The 21086-nt window shown below is 30.9% G+C and overlaps 1 protein-coding gene and 1 long non-coding RNA gene across 6 annotated transcripts in view; both read right to left on the bottom strand.

Moving 5' to 3' along the window:
• Window positions 1–2914: 2914 nt before the first annotated feature.
• Window positions 2915–21086, bottom strand: part of rols (zinc-RING finger and ankyrin repeat domain-containing protein rolling pebbles) — a 215716-nt gene continuing 197544 nt past the window's right edge. For 3 of the 5 annotated variants that reach the window (XM_089228577.1, XM_089228580.1, XM_015508535.2), the window contains 20 exons: window positions 17746–17946; window positions 15588–15688; window positions 15394–15478; window positions 15200–15313; window positions 14998–15093; window positions 13955–14275; window positions 12655–12762; window positions 12203–12493; window positions 11913–12121; window positions 9376–9668; window positions 8460–8901; window positions 8277–8398; window positions 7365–7865; window positions 6334–6649; window positions 6088–6256; window positions 5240–5421; window positions 4992–5161; window positions 4725–4914; window positions 4556–4656; window positions 2915–4489 (listed from right to left, as the gene is read on the bottom strand). In XM_089228577.1, the coding sequence (XP_089084703.1) occupies window positions 4321–4489; window positions 4556–4656; window positions 4725–4914; window positions 4992–5161; window positions 5240–5421; window positions 6088–6256; window positions 6334–6649; window positions 7365–7865; window positions 8277–8398; window positions 8460–8901; window positions 9376–9668; window positions 11913–12121; window positions 12203–12493; window positions 12655–12762; window positions 13955–14275; window positions 14998–15093; window positions 15200–15313; window positions 15394–15478; window positions 15588–15688; window positions 17746–17946 (4181 nt within the window). In that variant the 3' untranslated portion in view covers window positions 2915–4320. The remainder of the gene's footprint in view (window positions 4490–4555; window positions 4657–4724; window positions 4915–4991; window positions 5162–5239; window positions 5422–6087; window positions 6257–6333; window positions 6650–7364; window positions 7866–8276; window positions 8399–8459; window positions 8902–9375; window positions 9669–11912; window positions 12122–12202; window positions 12494–12654; window positions 12763–13954; window positions 14276–14997; window positions 15094–15199; window positions 15314–15393; window positions 15479–15587; window positions 15689–17745; window positions 17947–21086) is intronic. The other 2 variants (XM_089228579.1, XM_089228578.1) reach the window with 2 other exon arrangements.
• Window positions 17964–20676, bottom strand: LOC149054959 (uncharacterized). The gene is made up of 3 exons (XR_016191912.1): window positions 18534–20676; window positions 18199–18430; window positions 17964–18129 (listed from the first exon to the last, which is right to left on the bottom strand). It is a non-coding gene; the product is annotated as an uncharacterized LOC149054959 (long non-coding RNA).

The raw sequence follows: 21086 nt of genomic DNA, 5'->3' as shown, positions 1-21086 counted from the left end.
TATGGTAAAAATACTCACTTTTACAAAACTTCCGCCTCGTGACTAGTATACAATTTTTCACATGAATTTAATTTTCCTGTAATATAATAAATTAATAATCATCGATATAACTATATAAGAGTTGAATTATTTATAGACTGGCAAATACATTTTGGAAGCCATATAATATGTAGGTACCTAACTATATTTTCTAATATAAAACAAGTGTAAACAATTCAATTACCAACGATTACACCACAATAATAATTATAATAAATATGAATTTATGTTGATAGGTAGTAAAACAATTTTTATTCGGTGGTTGACATATTATACTATTATATACACCACCTAACTTAATTATTATTCAATTTCTAAGATTAAATTAATGAAATATAATGAAATTAACAGTATAACGATTTAATATTATAAATAAGGCCCGGATATTGATTCTCTAAAAATCCTATATTAGAATTTAACCAACAAATAATAAAATATCCTAAAAAGTAAAAAGGCTATTTAATAATGATATAAATACTTAAAAACACTCATGAATTGTTGAAAATAATTAAATTTATAAAATTCATGATTTTTATTTAAATTTTAAATTCAAAACTGGTTTTAGTCTAAAAAATCAAAAGTTCTGTCATAAGTTTTTTTTCATAATAAATAGATAAATTTAAATTAAGCTTAATGATTCTATACTATACCTACTTAAAATTCATACCCATGTATTTTGAAAATATATTAAAAATAATAGGTAATAATGACAAATTTGTAACTCGTAATTTCTGTCTCGGATATCAAAAAAAAAAAAGTAAAAACGACTAAAAAAAATCATTAAAAAAAAAACTTATAAGTTATAATGTATGTTATTGACACACATTTTAAGCTTGGAAAGCATCGTCTTTGATGTCCCCAAAAAAGATACTAAAATGTTCGACATTCTAATTGTAAACATTAGATACTGTCCTAAGTCCTAACTACTCGCTATGGTGCAGATTCGATAAAAAAAATAATAATAAATAAGTACGGTATGTTCGAGCAGAAAACATTTTTCAGTATAGGCGTTTTGAAGGTTTTAATAATTATTATGGTATAATACAATGGCTACAATTTAACTGAAAAATTTGAATTTGGTTCGATAAAGACGTACGCGGAGCGCAGTGCAGAAACCAACAACCGTATTAGTCCAGTTTTTATAGTTCTAACGTTGTCCGACAGAATTCAGTGCATGTTTAATTACTGAAAAACCACATATTATAATAAAATATAAATATAAATTATATTATCTTCTGTGTAATGTAATGTGCGAAATAGCGAGTGAAAGCAGATCTGAATAAATTACGATAGAACGCATATTTTTTATCGTCACGATAATAATGGCGACTATTGTAAGTTAACAATTATTAATGGTCGTGACTAGTTCGCCATAATATAGAATTTTTATCGTATAATTTCTGGGTTAGTAAAAAAAGATGAAAATAGTATTAATACCAATAATTATGCACCTAGCTAATTTGGAGTTGTTGTAAAATAATATTTTCTCAGTAAATGTAACATTATATGACAAAATATTATTTGAATTACTGTTACTAAATATATAGATAAGACAAATACAATGTGTAGAAAAAAATTTGGTTTTCCTTTAAATGATAACACTGATTTTAAAAATAATTTATACAATAAAATAATTTGTTTCACTATTAATGTTTATCACAGAATTTTATAATTTTTACATGGAGGTGATGTGTTCGTGGATTTTCACCAAACTGCTGATGCTAAAATATCATGCTTATATAAACTTATTCGGTGAACATATTGTATGCAGTTAATTTACGTTAATTTTGTTTTAACTGTCCAAATGTCCACTTAACCGTTATTTTCGTCATGTGTTTGATTATCCATATTATTTTCTTTTTTTTTTAATGTTTATAACAAACGATACCGAATATACAAAATGTAGACTAACCAATTGGTGTTCGTAGAAAAAAGAACAGGCCATCACATGAAAAATCCGAAATACATTAATTATATTGACCCGGTAAACGAAATGCAAAAAGACGAGTGGTGTAAAACATGTCGTTGCAGTATCGGAGAACGAAAAAATATCCTTACGTTTTTTATTTCATTCGCAAAATTAACGTTACACAATAAAACGACATTTTTTTGTTCGAAATTAAATTTGGATTTAAATCGTAGTGTGTAATTACTCATATAAAGTGTTACACATACATCTTTAAAGTAGTGACTATATTGGCACCATAACAATATACATACGTACCGTCTTCACATATTTTCGTAAAATTAAAAAAAAAGTCACACGAAACTGTAAACTATGCACCTGAGTACAATTTTAAAATATAAAACAATAGAGAATCGACATTTAATACCACTATTATAAGTTTATTATTTATTAAATAATAATATATACATAGATTTAACCATAGAATACGTTCGATAAAGTTACTTGTGGTGAAAAAAATAATAAGTTCTATAAGTTCTACACCAATATCAATCATCTACTGACCACCTACTTCTTTAACTATATATGAACATGCATCAAACCAAAATCGGGAAAAATCATAAAGCAACTAAGTCAAAATTAAATATAAACATATTATTGCTATTAATAGTATAGAAAACCAATGGTTGATTTTTTTTTTATTGATTCGAATTTTAAATGAGTAAATCACACTCAAATTAATTATTTTGACATGAGTCTATTGTAATTGAATATTTTTGATTTAGTACTTCTTTTAGTTGACCGGAAAATTACATTTCATTATACATTTATATTTAACAGAAACAATTCCCCTGAAATGGAAAATACATTAAATGGTGAAAAAAATATTGAATAGGTAATATGCAATTGAAATTCTTTAAATGTTATTAACATTTTTTCCCTTCTATTTTTTCGTTAGGTATCAAAATATCTTTACAGAAAATATTTATTAATACTTGATCATACATAACATATGAGTAATAATACATTTTTGTGATGATTACAACAAACCTATTTTAACACTCCTTAAGAATTTCTTAAGATTCCTGGTGCAAAAAGCAACTTAAAATTAAAAAAATAATATATTACACACAAACTGTTCCATGGTAAGATGTCAGCAAAACATTAGTTATATGAACATTCTATAGCTCACTCATTAGAATGTAATCATTCTTTAAATTTATTATTCAGTGTACTCATTTATCAATATAGACAAGCAAAATGACTTGAAAATAACTAAAAAAGTGATAATCCCTCCATACATAGATAGTTTTCCATATTTAAATTAATAAAAAAAATATAAATAACTAATTGTCATTTTCCACGGGTTAAAAATTTTAATTCTTTAAAAATTGTAAATACTGATAATGCAATTGATATATTATAATATAATCATGATTAATGTTTACCTTATTTATACAGTTTAGTAGACAATAGACAGCGATCACTAACATGTTAAGCTTCGTGTTCAAAATTATTTTTGTATCTTACCCATTACATTTGAAGGTAATAACAATATCGTTCTTATTACATATTTTTTGTAGATAAACATAAATTATAAGTAAAATATCAGTTAGCATATAAACAAATAATAACAACGTTTAAATATTTAAAAACAAAAATTTAATAGCTTTTAAGTTTTAACTAACAATTTTATTATTTTTATTTATTACTACCATATTAAAAAAAAAATATATATATATATATAATTATATAAATTATTATTATATTCATGTAAAACAAATTAAATTCTATTAGAAAAAAAAAACTGTGACAAATAATAACATCTAGCTAAACTAAATAGGTAATTTAATAATGGTATAAAATAGAGATAAATTTATCTCCATTAAACCAAAAAAAAATAGTTTATATAAATATAATTAGAAACATGATTGCACGTAAATTTCGTTGATTAGTCAAAATTTTTCCGTATTTCTATAACCACGATATTTCAAATTGAAATAATATTACATTACACGAATTAGTAAATTAACAAAAAAAAATAAATCAGGAACAACGTCAATAAATTGTGTATTAATAGTAATAATAATAATAAAAAAAAAACAATATTATAATTTATGTCATAAACGTCAAGTTATAGTAATACACACTATCAATGTATTGATAAATATTTTATTTTATTTAATATAATTAAATTTGTTTTAAATTATTTTGATTAACCAGGTAACCTATCATTAAGTACGTACATGACGATTTGTTTCTAAATAAAAAGCTTTTATAATAATTATGGAAAACCCACATAAAATCGTCTAAAAAAAAAAAACGAATCATTAGGAAAAATTATCTACTTTGTCGTTAGGAACATTGTCATCTATTCAGAGGTAGGAAGGTCCAGCAATCTCTTGATTGATGGCTGTATGGTCCAAAGCCAATTTGTTTTGTATGTCATCCTTAAGTCTAAACAGAACATGTCTAATGTCTGAATTTCCAGATGGTACCAGTCTCACAGCTTCTTGAATGTCTGATAATGCATCATCATATCTCCTACAAAATAAAAAAATACCACAATAATTTTCCATGACACTTTATTACTGTTTTGCAGTTACATACCTCAGATCTTTAAGAGCTTTGGCTCTGGCATAATATGCTTCAAATGATGTTGGTTTCAGCTTCAGTACTTTTTCTGCAAATTCAATAGACTCGTGGACTTCCTAATATAACAATTATTTTGTCTTCAGGTCTTGATAATGTGTAAGTGTTATAAAAACAATATACTTACATTCAACTTCCTTTTGCAACGCGAAGTGTTCAGATAAAAGTTAATCTGAAGTTGCTTGAATGTCGAGTCTAGTTCATTTTCTGGTGGGAATTTATTCAGAGCATATGTGTATCTATAGGCAGCCTCCTTTAATCTTCCTTTTCTGTATAATGTGTTTCCATCTTCCAAAAGCTTGTTGAGCAAAACCAACCTACATAATAGTTTGTATTGTTAACAAATGATTTTGTATACAAACACATAAGAAAATTGAAAAAAAATTATGCTTACATTATGTCTGGTTTTCCTGATGCCATATTCCATGTTGTTGGGCCAAGCTTAGCACCTCTTCTTAAAAAGTTTTGCACTACTGGTACATTTCTACAGCTGATTGCTCTGTCTAAAGGACGCATTCCATAAAGGTCAACATGTTCAATCAATGCTCCTCTTTCTAATAAAAGCTAAAAAGAAAAAAAATTATTATACATTTTTACATTATTAAAATATCTGACAGTTATTTTATATTATATAATCCCTACCTGTACTAAGGCTGGATTTCCGTTTAAAGTTGCCAAATCAAGAGCAGTTTTTCCTGACTTATCTGCATGATCGATGGGTGCTCCGCGATCTAGTAGATATTGGGCAATAGCTACTCGTCCTTTCAGACAAGCCCAACTTAATGAAGTCTGTCCATGGCGATCTTCAGCACTTAAATCAGCACCTAAATATAATTAATATAAAATATAATATACTACTAGACAAATTCTACACTAATTATCTATAGTAAAACTTGTATAACAAATTAAAAGTAACCATTATAAAAGTTTATAGTAAAATTAAGAAGTATATAATATATACCTAAAGCATTAATATTATATTAAATTCAAAACAGATTAAAAAACATTTTATTGTTATCTAAAAACAATTTGTCATTAATAAAACCATATCGTTTTAAAGCATGATATAATTGTGTTTTGTAGACATATAGATTTAAGCATTAATTTTGCACTAGATATTATCTTAAGTGACAATATTTATAATGCATAATTTAAATAAATCTTTTGTTTTTTTGTCATTATAAATTGTATTATTACATACAGCCTCAAAATAGAGTTGTAGGTACACTTGACTTTATAAGTTTAGGTACTGTTTAAGATTTTAAGTGCATATAACAATAGTATGGAAACAACAGTACTAAGAATTCATTATATTAATCTTTTGAATCATTAAATTTAAAATTTAAGATTTAAAAACTAAACGCCTCCAAAATTACATGTGTTTGTTTAATAATGTGCAGACATTTAAAATTTTTTAATAGAAGATTATTCAATGTAGATATGTTTACATAATATACATTGTTATTTATGTGAAATAAAAATTTCCTTACCACTGTCTAGGAGAAGCTCAACAATACCAGAATGGTCTTCGGACGCGGCCATCATTAATGGCGTCCTTTGATCAGAGTCGACAATATCGACGTGGGTGCCGCTGTGCAATAATGTCTCGACCACCTCCCATTGACCGTCACGAGCGGCCAGCGCCAGCGCATTCATGCTCTGCAAACACATGCCATAAAATAAGTAAACGATGTTAACTCACAGTTAACGTCATGAACCATGAACGCGGTTATTACCTTCACATTAGCAGACGACACTTGGGCGCCACGGTCGATCAACAGTACCACGGTAGATTTGTGACCATTGGAAGATGCCAGAGTCAGTGCCGTCTCTCCCGACAGGCTGTCTTGCCCATCCACGGTAACCTCCGCCACATCCAGTAGGTATTCAACGACGTCGTCCACCCCACGTCCAGACGCTTGGACCAGGGCCTGCTGCGAGGCGTCCGTGTGATCGACCTCAGCTCGCGGGTCGGTCACGGTCCACTCGCAGCCCGACAAGAACGCCACTACGTTAAAACGTCCGTTTTTTGCGGCTTCCACCAGCGGGCACCTGTTGCGGAGGAGAATAGAATAAGAAAGTCTCGGTCAGTGAAAGCGAAACGCATCGGATTTTCTACAAATGGTTTAGGTAGAATTCGTAATATGAAAACATTTTTTTTTTTTTATTCGCAACATTATTTCATAATCGTTATATCACAAAAAAATTCTTTTCGGATAGTCTTTCACATAATTTGAGATGGTTTGAGATACTAAACATATTATCATAATATTTTTTATTAAAAAAAAAGATTTACAAAACATTTGATATTTCTATATTTGTTTGCAATAATTGTATTATTATTTAAATATTAATATATTTGGATAAAGGTTAATTCAAAGTTTTTACTTATTTTAAAATTGTAGATTACTTGATTTGTTTATTTTTGGAATTCTGAGGCATATTTATGTACCTTTAGCTTGTACGACATACAATTTTTTGTGCGTAATAGTGTATACTATTTAACATTTTTGAGTTTTTAGTGTTTTCACTGCATTTAATCATAGCAAATTTAAATATTTTTATAACATTAACTACTGAAATATTAAAAATTAAAAAGTGCTTCGACTGATGAAAAGTATACTGTTTTATTTATGAACTCAAATCCTATTTTATTTATAATATAGATTCTAAAATAATATGTTTTTCGCTAGATATTTCAGTTTTTTAGATTACCGATTTCTGTTTAATTTTTTTTCGATTTCAGGTAATTTTTTTGACAACTCACCTGCCAGCCGAATCTGTGAGCCCGGGCGACGCGCCAGCCTCGATCAGCAGTTTAACAACATCGATGTGACCCCGGCTCGCGGCCATCCACAACGGTGTCCGTCCTTGGCTGTTTGATACGTTTACGGAGGCGCCGAATTCCAACAACACCGCCACCATATCGTAAACGCCTTCATAAGCGTAAACACAAATGGCGGGAGCTCGTCCCAACATATCCGTCCGGACGTCCGGCGATGCTCCGGCTAGCAACAGTAGTCTCGATACTTTGACATTCGGCGCGTACGTGTTGCGCATGGAGCACAGTGCGGACGATACGTTGCTCGACACTGAAGCCAACCAATTGGCCTGTAAGTCTCTGGACGAAGCGCCGTCCAAAGGTTGTAACGAAACGTTCTTGTACAAATGGGCTTTCAGAATGTGATGGCCCAGTTCCAGAGTCTTTTCGCTGTCCAGCGGCGCTTGGAGTCTCGAAAACCGTAAGGCGATTCCCAAATGTCCGTTTCTGGTTTTCAAACGACCATGAAAAACAAAATTAAAATAAAGTAAAAATACGCTTAGAATTGGTAAATGAATATACACATTATTATGCGCAGGATAAAAATAATTTAATGGTTTTAAAATGTTTACAATATTTAAATCAATACATTTTATGTGTATGTATATTTTGAACCACGTTGACGTGCTTTGTATAGAAAATTTAAATATATTTTTCAAAGGAAGGGAACAATTATTATTTTATAGCGGATACAATTACAATAATTGAGTTAGGAAAATATCTTTATATGTCTTTTATTTTGTTTAAATAAACAAAAAGTTTTTTTTTTTAATATTCGAAATGTATAAAATGATATCATTTCAATACAAGAATTCAAACCAAGTATATTGAAATATGAAAAATAGGTCGATTACTAACCTTAAATCACACACGAATTTCTTCGACTCACTATCTTCGCGTTTCATAAGCCATTCCCTGAATGACGGGTGGAAGAACATATACGTATTGTCTAGTCGTTTTATGAGTAGTCCCGAGATCAACTGTGGAAAAAAAAGCATTTGAAAATTGACGTTCTCCCCTAAAAGTATGTTTCTGACGTACCTTGAACCTCTGCAAGAACGCCTCCCACGAAATGAATTCGTCAACGTTCAACGAATTAACTGAATAGTAAATTTCCAAAATTGTTAACGGGTAAAGCGCAGCGAGGCATACACTCAAAATATCAGCAACCTTTTCAAACGAGCTTGTCGTCGGAAACCTCAGATTGAAATGGAGCTGATATATCTGAGCCAACGTGACCGGCAACACTTTGAAGCTTTGAGACTTGGCTACCAAGTGGCCCCTCTCGATTAGGTCCAAAGTGAGTTTGGCGAAAAGAAATGACCCATCGCTGGCGGTTTGCAAATGTTGGCAGAACTTCAGCTGTCCCGTTGTTCCGGCAATCAAATTGTTCTGAATACTAGCGCTGTTGGTAACTCGGAAACTGATGTAGTCCATCATGTCTTTTATCACATTTTCTTTGTTCGTAGAGTTTACGTCCACACTATTATACAAATAATAACGAAATAATATTAGTTCCGAGAATTATCAAACGACATAATAATATTATTAAATAGTCAATGAAGAAGTATCAGATTTCAATGCGTCAAAAAATACTTAAATTAAAAAACATGCTACATATGGAATTGAAGCTACGAAACATATGTTATCCGAAAATTATATGGTATTAATTTAATTTAAAAACAAGTCTGAACATTATAACTAAAACCTGTGTTTTACTGTACCTAGTAAAATATTAAAAAATATGCTTTTATGATCAAAAAAATCTAAGAATAACTACAAAACTCGAAAATATCTATAAGTTTGTGCACATGTGCATAAAAAAAAAAAGATCTACAATGGAAAAAAATTATAGCTTATAATATATATATATATATTATATGTATATAATATATATATATAATATATACATTATATATATTAAAATGACAAACCACCATATCAGACAGTGACTTACCAAATTTTGGTCAGCGGTAAAGATGGTAACGCGTCTTCCAGGTTAGTCCTCAGTGTAGCAATGACTTTGAGCCAAGCCGGAAACTTAGGCATGTGCTTCACTAAAAACGAAGCAATCGTGTCTCCGTGATCAGGCCGGTGATATTCAGCTTCGCACAAGCCATCGATGACGATCACTAGACCACCGGTGCCAATTGTATTGGCCAGTCTACTAAGTGTGTTTAACGGTTCCAAGACACCTCTCGTGAATGCCGCATCAGGATCTACGATGCACTCACGCATCGACAGCGAATCCTACAGCAAATAAAGTAGAAATATACATTTTTGAACGGTTTTTTCATAACCCACTAACCCAGGTAGGTATCATTACAGTGAAATATATTTATAAGTTACTTGTGAAGTTAAAATTGAAATAATGCATTTAAAATGTATATAATATGGTTAAGCTTATGAGAATACATTATTGTCTAAAATATAATATAAAGACTTAGGTAAATTAGAATCAATTTGATAGCAATAATGTCATTATTTTTATCTTAATGCCACGGTGTGACGCAAATTGAATAAACCATATCAATACAAACAATAGTTTTTAATATTTTGTTTTACAAAATGTTTGTCAAGATCATTATTTTAAACAATTTTTCTTCCTAAAATCTATAAAAAATATTAAGATTAATTATAATATTATATCATATGAATCAAAATTTATTTAAATAAAAAGGTAAAAAAAGCGGGTAAGTCGTGGATGTCGCTCTGCTGTACAGTAGGTAACTGTAATGGATGGGATTAAATTTGAATGCAATGATAGGTATCATTGTATACGAAAAACGATTCTGAACGGAGATGATTTGTTAGTCTAGGATATATTATATTTAAATATTGTCATATATTCTATTTTGAAACAAATATTTTATTTTTCAATTAAGACGCATTTTGCATAAGGCATGGTTAATCAATTAGTGTAGTCATCATGTAGTTATCATAATTCATAATACCTTATATTATCATAGATATACCTGGTTGGAGGATAAATAGTTATCATCGCGCGATTTCATAAAAATTTAAAACTCAAACGCTCAAAACATTTTTCCTATAATGACGCTTCAAATTTTCTCTATAGCTATTTGAAGCAAAACATATGGAAAACTTGGCGTTAAATTTTATAATCTTAGATATAAATACAAACAATATTATGAATTTTAAGCTACAAAATAATTTACAAATATTCATGGTTTTGACGAATTTTTGTCAATATTTGAAATTCAAATGCTAATAAAAATTTAATTTGAATTTCCGGTGGACATTTTTTTTGTGATAAAGATTGACAAATTTGTAAGGAATCTTTTATTAAATCTTCAAATCTTAGATTTAAAAAGAAAATTTTTTATGAATTTCTAGCATAAAATAATTTACGAATTTTTGTGATTTTTACGTATGTCGTCAAAACTAAAATTTGAATGCATGTAAAAAAAAAAAATGTGGCTATATATTTCTTTTATTTTTCAACTGCTATTGCAAAACTATATTATGAGCCTAGTAATAAATTCTCAAATCTTAGGTATAAAAAGAAAAACTTTTATGAATTTCGATCTAAGATAATTTGAAAATTGCCGTAATTTTTACGTATTAAGTCAATATTTGAACCTCAAATGCTAATAAAAAAAATATGCTGGCTATGTATTCTTATAACTTTTTAATCACTATAAGAATAACTTATGAGAAATTTGGTATTAAAATTTCAAGTATTTTGAAAGGGCCTAAAAAATTTATCGACACTTCAAAAAACATTTTTTAGTAAAATTGAAAATATTAGTTGTCTATAAATATCTCAAAAAAAAGTCAATATATTTTGAAAATTAAATTATGCGAAGAAAATGCCAATCTTAATAACTGGTAAAATTTTCAAGTATCTACTACATATACTTTTTGAATAATAACAAATATTTAAAATCGTTTGAGGATAACTCGTTATCGTTACGCTATTTCGAAAAAATTTAAAATTCAAACGCACTTAAAATTTTTCCTATAACGATGCTTCGAGTTTTCTCTATAGCTACTTGAAGGAAAACTTAGTGTTGTATTTTTAATTCTTAGTTATGAACCCAAAATTTTTTATGATTTTTCAACTTCAAAATTACTCGCAAATTTTCGCGTTTTCGACAGATTTCGTAAAAATTTGAACTATAAACACGCTTATAAAAAAAAATTGTGAGTAACGATTTTTAATTTTTTTTAGCTACACTAAGAACAACTCATAAGGAACCTTGTATTAAATTTTCATGTTTTTTTGGTCGTCCAACATTTTTTTACCGACACTTCAAAAAAAATTCTCAAAAAAAAATTGAAAATTTCAGTGGTCTATAAATAACTCAAAAAAAGTAATTGACTAAAAACAATTTTATACTTGTAAACACATCATTAATGTAACGTTTTCCATTTTAAAATTTCAGATCTATTATCCAACTTTAAATCTAGAAAAACATCCAGCCATGAATCGGTTCGATTTTTGTTGTATGATTTGTTTTATTTTCTTACCTGGAGGTTGAGTTCTGTCAGCACGTGTTGTCGGTACATATTTAGCTGGGGTGCTTGGCATAGTTGGGCTGCAAGCGAGTGTACGAATTCAGGTATCAGACACGTGCTGTTGTTGTCGGCTTGGCAGAAGTGGTAAGCGACCACACGCGATGCCAGGGACTTTACGTCTTCAGAAACCACCGAAGTCTGAGGCACTTTCACGTCAGACACTGCAGGAAACAACGAAACGTGAAACTAAGAGTAGGTAATGCAAACTCCACAACGTGACAATTGTCTAAAACTGCACTTACGATTCGATTGAATACGGCCGAAACAGCTGTGCTCGACGAGTTGCAAGACGAACGCTGTCTTTCCTGTACCCGGCAGCCCAGTCACCGCGACACCGGGCGATTGGGCATGCAGAATCGTTCTACTAATTTCCTGGACCAACCACTCGCGACCAAGAAATAACGGGTCTGATTCTTGTTGAGGCACCTCGAAGAACAAAGGTTTCAGTACGAGAAGTTGTTGTTGTTGTTGCTGCTGCTGCTGAAGCTGGAGCTGTTGTTGTTGTGGAGATGTTCTGTACTGGGCGAATCGCACTGCTCGGGAAAAAATAAAAATGGTAAACCATTATTTGACGTCGTGGACAATTTTAAAAGCGAAAAATTAAAATTGAAATTAAAATTTGAAATAATTTAATAATTTAAATTTAAAATTTTTTTTAAAGTAAAAAAAAACCGCCAAACATTAAACACCATACCTTTGGGATCGATGGGTCCCTTAATCGTACCGGATCTAGCAGACCTCCTGGTCGGCTGCCGCCTCGTTCTAAATGAACGTAAATCGTCAACAGAGCCCGCTTGTAATGCTACAGGACAAACACAAACAATCACGCACACGCACAATATAAAATCGTGGTTAGAACAAAAGCCGAAGCGAGGTGAGTACATAATATATATACATATTACATATACAGGGTGTCCCAAAGAGATCTGCCATTCTGACAAATGAAATAACTTTTGTTCTAATCAATATTTTTTAAAAATTTCTTTTAAATATAATCCATAGACACTGCGCTACATTTTTTGAATACATTTTTTATTTTTATTTTTTAATACTGAAAATAAAAAACTTAAAAATTGATAAAAAATGTTTTCGAAATATTCAATATAGCCAATTTGTAAATCTGATTTTTAGAAAAATGTAGGTATACGAGTATGGTAAAAACACTTATTTAAGTTAAATGGCTGATTTTTAAAAAAATTTTTAAATATCAATATTTTCGTTAAGTAAATTATTACGATCTAGTTTATGTTAGAAACCTTGTAATTTCAAATAATAATAAAGTTTTAAAAAAATATTTTATAAGAACATTCTTAAATAAGTGCATGTTAAAATCTAATTATTTTTTTATTGTATTTATTTTAATAATATGTGATGTATAAACTATAAATTACTATAATGTACCTAACGAAAATATTATTGAATTTTAAAATTTTTTAAAAAATCAGACTTTTGACTTAAAAAAGTGTTTTTACCATAAACATTTTTCTGAAAATCAAATTTACAAATTGGTTATATTGTATATTTTGAAAAAAAATTTATCAATTTTTAAGTTTTTTATTTTCAGTGTTAGAAAAATAAAAAATGTAGCGCAAGTGTCTATGAATTATATTTAAAAGAAATTTTTTAAAAATATTGATTAGAACAAAAGTTATTTAATTTGTCAGAATGCCAGATCTCTGTGGGACACCCTGTATAGACTTAGTGTTATTCAAAACTAGATCGAACGTTGAAAAAAACGCCATCCGATAAATTATATTTATGTAATTATATTAGCAAAAATAGTGGGTTCAGATACGAAATTATACGGGTTTTTATATATTTTTTTGTTATTAGGTAGGTGAGAAACTGAAACGTATTTTATTTCATTACGATTTTGATTTTTCCCGTATAAATATTATTGCCTTAAAATCTGAACCCTGTAGAAGTAAATAGTGTTTAGTAATTAAATTTTAATCAATATAAGCGTTTTTATTGCATTTTAAAATTCAACTCACTCGTGACAGAATGTCTTCGGGTCAAGGGGCTACACGAACCGTTGCTCTGTCCAGACATGGACATGAGAGATCCGATGCTGTCGGACGATTGTTCTTTAATTGCTTTGTGTTCGGTCTCAGAGGACCCCGTGAGCGTGGACACGGGGCTCCCATTACTCGACACCGGCTTAGAGTTGATGCTCGACAAAGACACATCCTCCGTAAATGATCTGGAATTGCTGTCTCTCGACAACAGCAGTCCCAGTCTTGTGTATAGAGTGTCTGAATTGCAACTTCTTTGGTTCAACGATCCTCGCGGTTTCACGTTTCCGCCTTCATCGTCTGATGTATACAAAAATTAGTTAAATAATTGTTATTTGAATAGATAAAATTTACAATAAAAACAGAATTGAGTTATTACAAATAGGTGCACAAAGCTAATGTCCGTGTCCATGCAATTTTACAAAGATAAAAACAAACAAAAATGAACACAAAACAAAAATAAGGTGCTTTTCAAATTTGAGACTTTTATACACATACACTCATAAATTATTTCCTTCCTCCTCCTCACTGCAGTTTTATATACTTGCTTCTGAATTCCCAATAATTTTACAGACATAATTAGTTATAAATAGTGTATTGATTTTAATCATCTGATTTGATTCCAAAAAACATTTCACTAATAAAATGAGTGAAACCAAACTCAGCTGACTATTTACATCGAACTAAACATCTCCGTGAACCAAATAAATCGTGAATATAATAGAAGATTTCCTTCACGTTATTTGTTTTATCAAAGAATACGCGTATACGAAATTCTGACAGTATAAGAGAAATGTGACGACTAGAATTTGTATGTAACATAGTTAATATACAGTAATTAAATCAAATTTATTGATTTGACCTTGTTATAGAACAAAACATTTAGGTTAACACTCAATTGCAGAGCACATTCAACGGTTTAACTACGGTGACATAATGTTAATAAAGTGTTTTCTAATAAGCTTAAGTGCACACACGGCCAACGACAAACAAAAACGTTTCATTTTTAGAACCTAACAAACCTCTCAACGACCATAGAGATCTAATCTTGCCCAACACCACTGAAGACCATCGCCGCTGATCCGTAGTAGTTACTGTCGATGTCGATGCTGACATTTCTGAATTTCATAGCAATGCATTTAATACAAACCGTGTTATATTAAGTGAATACATAGCTTATAATATTAAATTATTATGAAGATCCGTTTAAAAAAAAACCCTTACCGGAGAGTGCGTTGTCTGAGGGCGACCTGGATCCACTTCGCATGGACCATTGATTTCGTATGGTTTTTGGACTGAGAAAAAATTTTCTTCTACTCTGCGGAGGAGTTGGACAGCCTAATTGACAAAAACAACGGAGAAAAATTATTCATTGATACCAAAATCGTTTTCATCATTTTTTTTTCTAGCGAACTCACTCTGAGTCATGACTTCGTCCAAGTTCCGGTTGGGTCTTGGAAGCCTACTAGGCGAATGACTGAGTTCTTGTGAACCTTGTCTTGACTAAAATATACGAAATTAACAAACATTAGTAAGTAACTGTATAGGTATACACACATATAATATTATTGCAATTATTATTGAAATAGAATGGTTGAGTGGATGGAATTACCTGGACGTAGGGTGAAAAGTGTCCGTTAGTCTTGACTCTTGGTCTGTTAGTTCGTGTGTTTTGCACATATATAGGCTCATCGGTCAATGATTTCTTGGAAGCTGTACAGAAAAAGGAAACAAATATAATTCAGTATTCTACACGCACGGGAAACTTTCATCAAGACTGTATAATTGATATAGCCATTGTGACAGAGATGTATATAATAATATAATATACCTACACGTCAATCAACCATGACACCATGACTAACACGCGGGAAAAACATATTAACCTACGCAATTCCAACGTAATTTTTACGACTTCAATTAAAAATATATTTATTTCATTTTGGTTCATCGTCTATTTTTTTGTTTTTGACTTCTGACAATTAGAGACGATAACGACGTCGCGTGGCGCATATGTATATATAGGTATATGCGTATAGCTTTACCGAATATCGTGGGAAACGCGACAGTAGCGGTGTCGAATAAGAACTTAACTACCATGATTTGCCTTTCATCAACTGATAATTTAAAAAACTAATACTACTATAGGTGTTATGCATTATACTTTATGATTTTTGTATGACAAAATACATAATATACAGGCGGTAACAAAAACGATTCTAACAAACTTCTAGGTATAATGTTATGTACCTATGAATTGTATATAAATAGTTATTTACCACGTCACCCATCTGTATGTGTTAATTTTTTTAAACGATAAATTATAATGCACCTACATAATAATATGATACTTATCATATAACAATTTTTAATATATATATATTATATATATATGTTCAAATGTATATATAATATAACAACGCGAACATCTATGCACAATACATAATTAAAAACTTCTTCTAGCCTTTGTAGGACCTCTTTGAAATGAAACTTTTTAATTTTCAATTATAATTATTTTTCAGAGTATTTCAACAAAATTGGTCGAAGAAATATTTTTAAACCTTTGTATTTTATGCTGTTAAAACAAAATTTTACCAAAACTTTGTTCGCCGTGAAAGTTTTAAAAGTGTGTTATTAAAGTAATCATGAGTTCCCAACTTTTTCTTTTACTATACTACCTATCTACTAATAACAGCCATAACAATTTATAAATAATCGAAAAAAAATATATTTATAATACATTATCTCTTTTCGTGCCTATACATACAAATATACTTATTACAGCATTTATCACAATATAAACGTTTTATTTTATTTATTTTTGCTATTTGAAGAGAAAATAAATTAGCATACGATAAACACGAAGTTGTGATTTGGTGTGGTCGAGAGGATAAAAAAGAATGTTTTGTAAAGAAAATGTTTACCGAGGAAGTTATTATTTTAATATTATTATAATATACAGTTATTAACATGTAATATATCATAATATTCTATTTCATTTACAAAATTTAATTTAATACAATCGATTGAATAATGTTATTATTAATTTTTTAGTTTTATCAGAGTTTGCTTGGTAAGCATTTAATATTGAATAATTTTTTCGAAAAAAAAAAAACAAAGTACTTTACGAAATTATAAAATTCCTAAACCCTGATTTCATTTAAACGGTTTCCCCGACGAGTAGTTTGAAGCATCCGGTGTATACACTTTGAACAGTTATTGCCGGTTGTTGTTTTTTATATTCTTTGAACTTCTAAAGTAGATAAACTTTATTAAATACAGTCTTTCTTAAATTTAGTCGATATTTGTAGAATCGAAAGTTGCAATCCTATTTCCAAACGTAGAGGAATAATATATGAAGAAATAAATTAGTAAATATCCGATGAAAGTCGTCGTTTAATTAATGATGAATAGAAATGTTTATTACAAAAGAAAAAAAACTGCCTGCAATATGTCCGTAAAAGTATAAAAAGTATTTTGGTAACGGCGATGCTAACGACTTAACCAATAATAAACAATAATAAATCAACTTCGGAAAAAGTGAATTATATGAATGCATTTGAGTCGATAGAACTTTAAAAAAAAAGTTTAAATTATTAAATTCGAACACAACTTAATTAAGTCGTTATACCCATCGCAGTTTTATTACTGCACCGCGACTATGAGAAACACGTCGTGCAGCTGCAGTGTTATACAAATTCGACGTATAATACAGACGAAAATCCATCATAATAATAATATATATTTAAGAAAAAGTACAGTAAATATACCTCTTGTCGGGCTGTCGTCGGCGGTCGCCACCGCGGCGCACAGCGGACAACCTTCGTTGCGGAACATGCACGCGTAACAACGTTCGTGTCCGCAAGAGTCGATGAGCTTTCTTTTTTTGCCTTTGTCAAAAGGCATGCCACAGCTGGGGCACGTCTCGTCGCCATCGCCTTCTTCCAACAGCTTCCGTATGGCAGCCAAATCTGAAAAACAAAAAACCAAACCGTTATCATATATGATATGATTTAACAACACGACACGCTTATTTACAGTATATTAATATCAATATGTGCTTTATGTTTACAGACTATAAGGTGGCGATTTCAAGGCAACTTTTGTTCCTCGTCGAGCACCTTCACGAAAACTACCCTCCAATGACCTGGTCACTATTATTATTATTATTATTATTATTTATTTATTTTTTTTGTAACGGATATAATTATTTATTACTATACCTATATAGTTATTATTATTGTTTTAGAAAGCACACGTCACCGGAACGAATAAATAGTTTTCACACTCGCATATCAGCATACCAGTGTGAAATATAACACCGAGTGATTCCACACGATGACGCCGTTATTATAATATTTTTCTAACTCGATAGCCGTATAGTCTTTACGCGTGACTGTCCAAATGCATCATTATCAGCCGCAGCAGGTGAAAACAACAACAACAACAAACATACTGTAAAGAAGTTCACTATAACAACCGTGGTAAGGTGACGGGTGAGTTTAAAACAACCGCTCAAATCCGGTTTTTATATTCTATATATTTATTATTTACTTACACCGCTTTTGACCAGGTCGCGTGGGCGTAAGAAAATCTTCGTCCCGTCCGATTGTCTGGCGCTAGTCCGACGATACCCATTTCTCTACTCCCCTCCCCAAAATAAAATGATATATCGTCACGACCGCCACTGAACGGTTATCACCAAAATTTGTTCATGTGTTAATATCTTAAACTTATAACATTATCATTGCAGCGCGACGGCAGCCTGCACGGTTGGTATAATATTATTGGTATCGTTACCACGGTTATGTCCGCATCATGTAAAGGGCCGAATGTTTAAACCATATAGACCTATAACGTTTATTATAGGTTTATGGTTTAAACCTGGTCTTCACTTCAACGTACAGTATATCATACGATGTTCCGTATCTATATTTAATATTTTGGTAACAAAATGTCGGTAACACACGTTACCTATGAGTTAAATACTTTAAACTCCATAATAAGATGTGATACATTGTTGTAGAAACCCGGCTTTAGCTATTTCGCATTTTACCGAACTACCACAACCACTTACTGACGAAGCCACGTAATGTATAAGGTTGCGTATTGCATATTAAATATATATATATACCTATTGCAGCCATAAGGACGCCCGCCCGCTCACTCTCACACCGACGTATAATCGTTCCCACAGTCGTAGACGGTTTCCCACGCGCCTTTACCACTCGTATAATCCGCAGCCCCGGAACGAACAACAACGGCTGCGTTTATCGGAAGTGGGTTGTTTTTTTTATTCCCTTCGCCTTTTTTTATTAAACTTATAAAAAAAAATCAATCGCACGAAAAACGATTGATTCAACACGTATATAATAAACATAACGAAAACTGAAATCGTTTGGCTGCGACTTGCGTACTTGCTATACAGCAGAAAGGGTGGGAGGAGATACGGAGATGAGTACTCGTAAAAAAAGCAATCGTATATATACACACGCAATTCTGCCTACATAGACATTTAGATACCGGGACCGTGGTATGAGTAACGTCGCGCGATGTGGGAGCGGCGGCGGCGGCGTCGTCACATATGGTCTGTCGTCTTCTCGCGTACAGTCATAAATCGTTTTCGGGACGCGCAGCAATAAAAAACAGATTCAAAATTTCAAACTGCCCCAGAGGCGTTTCAGCAATTACTTAAGACACGACCGCAGATATAAACATGTATATATAATATACACAATATAACACATCGCACGCACATATAATATATACATTGCGGCTATACTGCAACCTAGCTCACATATAATATGTTTATACTTGCAGCGTATACGCAGACCTGCAGAAAAACAGAAACGAAATTCGAAATCAAAATATTATAACAATTTAACATTATGATATGGTACATTTCAAGGGATTTAGGGACGATGTACGGGTCGATCGGTTTAGACGGACAAACGCCATTGCGAAGTATATTAAAATAATATTATATTATAGTCTATATAGGTACCTACAAAATATTATATATACGCACACTTGACTTGTCGAAATTAGTAAACCGTTACAAAGTAAAAAAATTATCGGGATTTGTTCTCCGTTACATAATATTATGTTGTTAATACTGAATTTATTAATCATAAAATTTTTGGAAAACAGTATTTTAATCGAATACGGACTTAAAAGTTTCAAAAAATGTAACACCTATGAAGTATAGGGAAAATATAGCAAAATGCTCGGCATACAATTTTATTAACTGATATAAGGACTGAAAATATCTATAAAGTTAGATTTTTATCATTTTCCCGATGAATGTTAGAATTAAAAACTAAATATGACGTATTACAAGCATTATTATGGTTTATGATTCCTAGTGTAACATTAAAATAACGCGTTAGGAAAAATAAGTGTGAAAAAAAATAATACTCAAATCTCTACGGCGTTGCATTACAGTGTATAGTGAAGTCGTTAGAGTAACGAGTACATCTATATATAGCCTATTATACATTACCGAACACGGAATTAATAGATATACATATAATATTATAATATGGTGGTCGTCTGTAAATATAATACAATGTGGCACTACGCGGTGTGACTGCGGAATGAACGATTTCGACCGGCGCGGCGGATGATGCTCTCGTCTGGTAGTGACGAGAACTAGTTTCGCGCGCACACACACGTATATATATATACATAAATAATAAATACAACATTATATACGAGTATACGTTTCACCGGTGTGATATTGTCTAAATATAATATACAAATTTCCTTTACGAAAAAATATTCTCCACCTACAACCGCGCCCCGTCTTGATATGATATTATATATATATATATAATGCCAAAGAGCTGAGGGATCGAGGATATGATAACATTGTACACCAAGACCTACCTATAATATCGTTGAAATACTTTAATATTACCTACCGTATTGTACGACGCCGTAACGGTTATGCTACGGACGTAGTTATGACAACATGCAATCAAATCAATGCGAAAAAAAATATCAAATTATATACATCGTTTTTCCCCACGGTGCAGCGATAGCGAAGTCTACCCCGGTCAAGGTAAAAATTTCGGCAGTAATACATAAAATATAGGTATTATTACCTCCA

This window comes from Diuraphis noxia, unplaced genomic scaffold (assembly GCF_037042655.1).
Source record: "Diuraphis noxia isolate RWA-SAM2 unplaced genomic scaffold, SU_Dnox_SAM2 contig0005, whole genome shotgun sequence".
Lineage (NCBI taxonomy): Eukaryota > Metazoa > Arthropoda > Insecta > Hemiptera > Aphididae > Diuraphis > Diuraphis noxia.
This window is presented reverse-complemented; position numbering and strand designations above follow the sequence as displayed.